At 34.8% G+C, this 8,852-nt stretch overlaps 1 protein-coding gene across 2 annotated transcripts in view; it reads right to left on the bottom strand.

Moving 5' to 3' along the window:
- The window catches only part of LOC107746593 (STE20-related kinase adapter protein beta-like), a 15,864-nt gene extending 7,214 nt beyond the window's left edge, over positions 1 to 8,650 (bottom strand). For both annotated transcript variants that reach the window (XM_016560866.1, XM_016560864.1), the window contains exons 1-6: positions 8,409 to 8,650; positions 7,410 to 7,478; positions 7,223 to 7,275; positions 5,759 to 5,842; positions 1,074 to 1,170; positions 838 to 959 (exon numbers count right to left, since the gene is read on the bottom strand). In XM_016560866.1, the coding sequence (XP_016416352.1) occupies positions 838 to 959; positions 1,074 to 1,170; positions 5,759 to 5,842; positions 7,223 to 7,234 (315 nt within the window). In that variant the 5' untranslated portion in view covers positions 7,235 to 7,275; positions 7,410 to 7,478; positions 8,409 to 8,650. The remainder of the gene's footprint in view (positions 1 to 837; positions 960 to 1,073; positions 1,171 to 5,758; positions 5,843 to 7,222; positions 7,276 to 7,409; positions 7,479 to 8,408) is intronic.
- Positions 8,651 to 8,852: the final 202 nt, after the last annotated feature.

The following is an 8,852-nucleotide window of genomic DNA, read 5'->3' on the forward strand; positions in this document are numbered from 1 at the left end:
ATATATTTTGAAAATATTTACATGTATATGCATTTATATTATTATATTTTTTATTTAATATAAATATATATAATATATAAACATAACACATTTTTCTTAAATAAACATGCATGTGTTTGTCTTTATATATACATAATAAATATACAAAGTACAACACTCATATATTATGTAAACAAAAACTTTTATTTTGGATGCGATTAATCGTTTGACAGCACTAATATATATATATATATATTCATTCATTCCTTTTATTTTAGCCCATTTTAAATATATATATATATATGTTACCCTGGAGCACAAAACCAGTCATAAGTAGCAAATTGAAAGCTTATTTATTCAGCTTTCATATGATGCATAAATCTCAATTTTAAAAAAATAGACCCTTATGACAATGGTTTTGTGGTCCAGGGTCACATATATACACACACACACACATAAAATGTATTATATAATTTATAAATGTGTCATATATACAGTATACAATATATAAATTACATATTTATATTTACTTTATTTATTATTTTATAATAATGATGTTGCACGCACACAATTATAATAAATGAGCATTTCACAATTAAATAAATAAATACATAAATCAACAGAAATGCTGCAAAGATTGTAAATGCAATTCCATAAAAGCCTGATGTATAAAATATGAACAATTACCCCCCCAAAAAAGTTATTTATATTTACTCAAAGTTTCAATAGACAATTTGATTTAAAAAAAAAAATGACTATAATTTTATATGCCAAGCTTTATTAAAAAACTACAATCCAATAAAGCTTCATTTTAAAATAGTAGAAATCAGCGTGATGTTCTCATAAGCATGTACACACCATCAGCTGCAGCAGCTCATCTTCTGTACACTCATCCAGGTTAGTGTTTTTCACCGCCACCAGCCGGCCAGACGGTGTGTGTCGAGCCATGCTCACCTGACTGAGGTTATTAAAGCCCCGGCCTGTCCACAGACAGAGGACAAAACACAGCGATATAAACACATGATATAGACATGAGACTTCAGGGAGTAGCTAACACATACCATATACTGTATAAAGTAGGTCACGGTCATTACCCAGTTGTGAGAGCAGCTGATAGTGGGCGGGGTCAGTGGAAAGATCTGTGATGTCATCTTCATCCGTCAACACAGAACACGGAGAGACATCACTGCTCTGTCACACACATAACACAGCACACAAACACACATGAACAAACATATAGCACACACACACACACACGACTCTACCTGATAAAACACTCCACACAATGCTGGTCGTGTTTACTGGGTTATTCTAGGGAAGAATCAAATATAAACAGAACATAATAAGACACTTCCTGTCCTGTGCCTAACACTAATGTGATGCTAGAGGAACTGTTGCTTCCAGAGACTGGAGATGGAAAGGTCATGGATGAAGTCGCCTCTGTTTTCTGGCCTCAGATCAGTTTTATTAAGTAGTGTTATTATTGTTAACTAAAACTTAAAAACTTTAAAAAAAAAATGTGTTAAATGAAATAAAACTGAAATAAATATAAATAAAATATAAATATGGTAGGACTTTACAGAGTTTTGCCCTTAATAAACTCTGATTGTTGTAGTAATTATGTTTAGGGATAAGGGATGTAGAATATGGTCATATATGCAGAATAAGGCATTAATATGTGCTTTATACACACTAATAAACAGCCAATTTGCTAGTAATATGCATGCTAATAAGCAACCAGTTAATAGTGAATAGTATTCCCTGAACTAAAGTGTAACCATAAATGACAATGAAAATGAGAAATGTTGCCTTGGCAATTAACAAAAATTACTGATTGGAAATAGATAAAAACGAAATAAATCAAACTAAACTAAATAAATAAATACACACCATTGATTAATAAAAATTAAATTATTTAAAAGAAATTTAAATTTAAAATATAAAAATAAAAGCTCATTCAAAATATTGGTAAAAACTACAGGGGTTGGACAATGAAACTGAAACACCTGGTTTTAGACCACAATAATTTATTAGTAGGGTGTAGGGCTTCCTTTTGCGGCCAATACAGCATCAATTCGTCTTGGGAATGACAGATACAAGTCCTGCACAGTGGCCAGAGGGATTTTGAGCCATTCTTCTTGCAGAACAGTGGCCAGGTCTCTACGTGATGCTGGTGGAGGAAAACGTTTCCTGACTCGCTCCTCCAAAACACCCCATAGTATAGTATATTATAATACTAAAATAACACTACTGAGAAACACGGATCTTTTGCAGATCAGAATATTTGTAGTTAAGATGGAGGTTAGTGGGTGTAGAATATTTCACGGTATCAATTGAAATGAGGGAATAACATAAAAAGCATTTCAGAAATGGCATATACATTTCATGTTCATGCATTCCCTGCGAATCAAACACAGCCTTGGTGCTGCTAGTGCCATTGAACCACAGTAGCAGTGTTTTCAAATAAGAAAAAAATAATAATTATTATATTAAACATAGTAATTAATTACACAGTCCACAATGCTTTATTGGAGCTCATTCAATCCTTCATAAGTACAAGTCTTGAACCTCCAGGTTTTTTGCTTTAAATAATTTTGTAATATTGCAATTCATCGTTGACATGCAACTTGACATGCATTACATAGCTGAGAACTCTAGGGGGTGATAGAGTAATATTCAAATCACTGTGCCATTAAACAAGATTCGTAATTATTCAGGTAGCTTCTATAAACATGTCAGCATTTTAGACTTTAAGTTCTTAAGCCTATAACTTTTTATTGAAGCATTTTTGGAAAAGCCTCTTTAGACCATGAATGGGAAAGTGGCCCAGATCACTGCAGTCAAACACCAAATATTTCTGCCACAGGATGAGAAAATCTAAAGACAACCCACAGATGTATCCTTCAGCCCAAAACACAGGACAACAGCACAAGTGAGCTTTCATCCAGAACGATGGAACAGAAACACTGCTTTGTGATGCCCAATACAATGGATCCACTCAGATCAAACTTGAGCACAACAACAACCTGAAGCTCACTGGAGTTTGTGATTATGCGATGATGTTTCACTGGCGTGACTGTGCTCTCTCATATCCTACAGGGCTTTTCACACTGACAGCTATTTGCAGCGACAAAGCAAACGGAAGTCATTCATTTTAAATCAGAGTCTGTGTGTGATTTGAGGCGACGTGGGCAACAGCGGCCGACGACAATGCGACAAACTATGATGCAGCAACTACCAAAGTGATCTACTGATACGGTCTCATACAGCAGACAAACACGAACAACAAATGGCATAATACTCAAATAAGTGTCATTCAGAGTGGGTTTCAATTTCTGAATTGAGTCATCAAACAGGACACAGTTTTTATTTGAATTCATAGAAGCAGAAAATGGAATTTAACGGAATACGGAGCATTTCCAAAATAACTGAATTGATATATTTGATTATTGCAAATGATAGTGGGAAAACATTCACTGTAACTTCCCAGAACTTACTCCAGATTTTGATGAAAAAAAATATTTTTATAGACCTACCTAAATACAATGCAATAAACATTTTGTACATTTTGCAAAAAAAAAAGTATTTTCAGTATTTATTTATCAATCAGTATTAATTGATAAATTTATTTATTTTTGTTGCCATACAGTATAATCATCAACGGTTATATTCTTGGAAAGAAATAAAAAAGTATTTTAAGAAATAAATATCTTTATTCAGCAAGGATGCATTAAATTGATTAAGTGGCAGTAAAGACATTTATATTGTTACAAAAATATATTTCAAATAAATGCTATCCTTCTGAACTATCTATTTATCAAAAAATCCTTTTATGTATAATTGTTGATCCTTCAACAATAATATTATGCAGAACAACTGTATTTAACACTGTTAATAATCAGAAATGTTTCTCGAGCAGCAAATCAGTTGACATGCAACTTGACATGCATTACATAGCTGAGAACTCTAGGGGGTGATAGAGTAATATTCAAATCACTGTGCCATTAAACAAGATTCGTAATTATTCAGGTAGCTTCTATAAACATGTCAGCATTTTAGACTTTAAGTTCTTAAGCCTATAACTTTTTATTGAAGCATTTTTGGAAAAGCCTCTTTAGACCATGAATGGGAAAGTGGCCCAGATCACTGCAGTCAAACACCAAATATTTCTGCCACAGGATGAGAAAATCTAAAGACAACCCACAGATGTATCCTTCAGCCCAAAACACAGGACAACAGCACAAGTGAGCTTTCATCCAGAACGATGGAACAGAAACACTGCTTTGTGATGCCCAATACAATGGATCCACTCAGATCAAACTTGAGCACAACAACAACCTGAAGCTCACTGGAGTTTGTGATTATGCGATGATGTTTCACTGGCGTGACTGTGCTCTCTCATATCCTACAGGGCTTTTCACACTGACAGCTATTTGCAGCGACAAAGCAAACGGAAGTCATTCATTTTAAATCAGAGTCTGTGTGTGATTTGAGGCGACGTGGGCAACAGCGGCCGACGACAATGCGACAAACTATGATGCAGCAACTACCAAAGTGATCTACTGATACGGTCTCATACAGCAGACAAACACGAACAACAAATGGCATAATACTCAAATAAGTGTCATTCAGAGTGGGTTTCAATTTCTGAATTGAGTCATCAAACAGGACACAGTTTTTATTTGAATTCATAGAAGCAGAAAATGGAATTTAACGGAATACGGAGCATTTCCAAAATAACTGAATTGATATATTTGATTATTGCAAATGATAGTGGGAAAACATTCACTGTAACTTCCCAGAACTTACTCCAGATTTTGATGAAAAAATTTTTTTTTATAGAACTACCTAAATACAATGCAATAAACATTTTGTACATTTTGCAAAAAAAAAAGTATTTTCAGTATTTATTTATCAATCAGTATTAATTGATAAATTTTTTTTTTTTTGTTGCCATACAGTATAATCATCAACGGTTATATTCTTGGAAAGAAATAAAAAAGTATTTTAAGAAATAAATATCTTTATTCAGCAAGGATGCATTAAATTGATCAAGTGGCAGTAAAGACATTTATATGGTTACAAAAATATATTTCAAATAAATGCTATCCTTCTGAACTATCTATTTATCAAAAAATCCTTTTATGTATAATTGTTGATCCTTCAACAATAATATTATGCAGAACAACTGTATTTAACACTGTTAATAATCAGAAATGTTTCTCGAGCAGCAAATCAGCATATTAGAATGATTTCTGAAGGATAATGTGACACTGAAAACTGGAGTAATGATGCTGAAAATTCAGCTGCGCGTCACAGGAATAAATTACATTTTAAAATATATCACATTAATTATAATAATATTTCACAATATTACAGTTTTTACTGTATTTTGGATCAAATAAATGCAGCTTTGGTGAGCATAAAAGGCTTCTTTCAAATTTAGAAAAAAATAAATAAATAAAAACACTATCAACTCAAAACCTTTGAACGGTAGTGTATGATATGTCATTTGGATTTTGCATATTTCCCATTGTTCCTATTCAAACGTTATTTCAACGCACTGTGTTTTGTGACAAATTCAAATTCTCCCTCCAACATGAACCAGCTCCTAAATTCTGAATTTTTCCTCAATCCCGCTAACGGACCCCAGTAGTGCAGTAATTGAATCAGTGTCAGTGTGAATCTCTCTTGAATGGCTCGTCTGAAGAAGACAAAAGTCAATGCCTGTTGCCTTCAAACACACTGAAGCCGCGATCTATTGTTAGACTCTACTGACCGAGCACTGATGGCTGATGTCTTCATACTGCTCCTCTATGCTGATGGGCTGGACTTGTGAGTGGGAGGAGATACAGGTGCAGTCCTGAGGGGAAGAGGGGAGGAGACATGAGACACGCCCCCCACCCCACAAATGAATATGGAGATGAATACGACTATATCCACAGTATAAATATGCATGAATTGAGCAAGGGTGGGCTGATGGGCAAAGACACGGCAAAAGGAGGAGATGATTATGGAAATGCTGCGGTGCAGAGTCAGCCTTGCCATGTGTGATTAAGTCATGGTTAAAGGAATTTTCCGTTTTCGATGCAAAACATGAAACAATTTTTGTTTGTTTTTACAAACTGAACCCGGAACATTTCTTTATAACGTGAAAGGAATAGTTCACCCAAAAACGAAACTTTGCTGAGAATTTACTCACACTCAGGCTATTCAAGATATAGATGAGTTTGTTTCTTCATGGGAACAGATTTGGAGAAATGTAGCATCGCATCACTTGCTCACCAATGGATCCTCTAGAGTGAATGGGTGCCGTCAGAATGAGAGTAAAAACATCACAATAATCCACAAGTAATCCTACTATCCCTTTGACTGATGGACCGGACTGGTGTGGGTTATTGTGATGTTTTTATCAGCTGTTTGGACTCTCATTCTGACGGCACCCATTCACTCCAGAGGATCCAATAGTGAGCAAGTGATGGAATGCTACATTTCTCCAAATCTGTTCCCATGAAGAAACATCTCATCTACATCTTGGATGCTCTGAGGGTGAGTAAATTCCCAGCAAATTTTCATTTTTGGGTGAAATATTCATTTAACAGACACATTATGATATTAATAGTGGTTGAATTGTCACTTACAGACATTAGTATTTAACTGATGTATATTTGATTATAACAAATAATTGTGGAAAAACACTAATTTCCAAGAATTTTACCCAGATTTGATATCTAAATGTTCTTTTATGAAATTACTTATAAACAATGCAAAATTAACATGCTTTTTAATGGCTGTTAATCATTTTGACAACATTTATTTATGTATTAATGAGTGACACAGGAAACTGCAAACACAACTTTCATTTGTTTCATGCTTAAGGAACCTTTATTGAATCCAGAACATGTCTTTATGAGTGAGACATTGACATGAGCCTCCTGGATTAAGAGGTGAGGTGGAGGATTGGTGGATATTAATGAGGACGTTTATTATTAAATGTGCTGATATCTAGGGATTAGAGAATAATCAGGCCATGGATATTGTTCAGCGAACATCTTCAGCCCATAAACACATACCTAAAGCTCTACTACTATACTGAACACTAAACCCAGAATCAAAACCTTCATGCAAACACATTTCTGATACCCAGAATGAAGAACTGCAGAAATAAACACAGAAAGCATGAAATACAGAATGCATTGAGCTTTGCACAAACAAGCTGGGGATGAAAAGATTTGACTCTCACCAGAAACGACATGAGGCTGAGCTGATGCTTCACTGGAGTTCATTTATCTGATTCTGAAGACAGTGAATAACAATCAGTCCATCTGCAAAAACATTCCAGCAGTGGTTTTCTGGCTGTTTCCAGTGTGCCACGCTGCATTTCTCATTGCAAGAAAATATGCCTGAAAAGCAAAATGTTGTTCGCTTACCTGGCTCTGCTCGGATTTCACTGCGTAAAAGACAGACTTCATCTCATCTCATGCTGCACCATTAGAGTCCTATGAAGCAAAGCATCAGCGGAGACGCTTTCAAGCACATATCAAATTTTCAGGGCTTAAATGGCATTATGATCCAGATCCAAAGCTCACATTTCTATTTTCTAAGAATAGCCTGATTTCAAATGCATCTCGTCTGAAAATCAGCATCCATATTCTGGTCCTGTAGCAGACGCTGTGTCCATGAACAGAGCAGCCGGAATCAGTGTCTGGCACCGCTTGACCGACTGCATGAGTCTGATCTCCTCTCTACTCTAGACATCATCATCATCTTCAGTTATATCACTTGATAGGATGTCATATCTGTCTGGGTGCATCAGCTCTGATATCATTGGGAAACACTGTCCATTTTGTGTTGTTATATAATTAATATTAGCGGCATCAAAATAAATTCATGCTTGCCTGATTACACTTTATATTCATAAGAAATATATTAAAGATTATTGAATGCATATAGCTCAAGATTAGGTCTCTGCTTAAACTGCAGTTGTAAATAAAATAAATAATGCATATTGGTTCACAATATAGATATGCATACACATGCATGCCCAAATTAGATGATATGTTAAATATTAATCATGTAATTATCAGAGCAACTGACAGCAGGTGTCCTTCCTAGTCCTTGACAGTGTTTGCATGTAGGTTAACAGGGTTAAGAAAAAAAAATCTTCAACGAAGAGTAATGGTGCACTAGAAGCGTCCAAAATAAACTGGACTTCAATATTAAATCCACCCCGTTTCATATTAATTATGTTTAATGTTGCATTAACGCATTTGGTGACTATAGTAGAGAATTTTGACATGATTTAACATTACTAATGCACGATTACTATTATTCGCACGAGCTACAAAGCTATTATTTTCTAATATCATGCACACCAACATTTTCTGAGAGTGATGAGAAGCTCAAAGCCAGATATGACAAAAACTCACCATTGTTTGTTATGCATGTGGATGGAGGTTCTCCAGTAAATTGATTTTGCGCCCTTAATTTTGACGGCGAACGTCAGTTCTGGGCAGTTACAGTTACTTCGGTCACATCACAGTTTTATTGTAGGAAGAAAAATCACGCAGCGCCTCTCACATTTACCAATAACATTTGTAAGTTGACTTGCCAAAGCTTTTCTTCACAGTCCCGGCTGATATTTACATAATAAAAGTCTTTCAAACACTCCGTAAATGACGTTCCAGAGGAATGTCCACAATAAAAGTCTTTTGATCACGCGACTAAACCTAAAATAGAAGGGTATGCATAATAAAAGCACCTAATCTATACAATAATTTCGCCTCTCTATCATTTAAATAATAATTTAAGATTTATTCCTGAAATGATAGGAAGTGATCTAAAAACAGTGGCAAGCTTAAATTAAATTGCAC

The sequence above is a fragment of the Sinocyclocheilus rhinocerous genome, unplaced genomic scaffold (assembly GCF_001515625.1).
Source record: "Sinocyclocheilus rhinocerous isolate Xijiao unplaced genomic scaffold, SAMN03320098_v1.1 scaffold588, whole genome shotgun sequence".
NCBI classification, from domain to species: Eukaryota; Metazoa; Chordata; class Actinopteri; order Cypriniformes; family Cyprinidae; genus Sinocyclocheilus; species Sinocyclocheilus rhinocerous.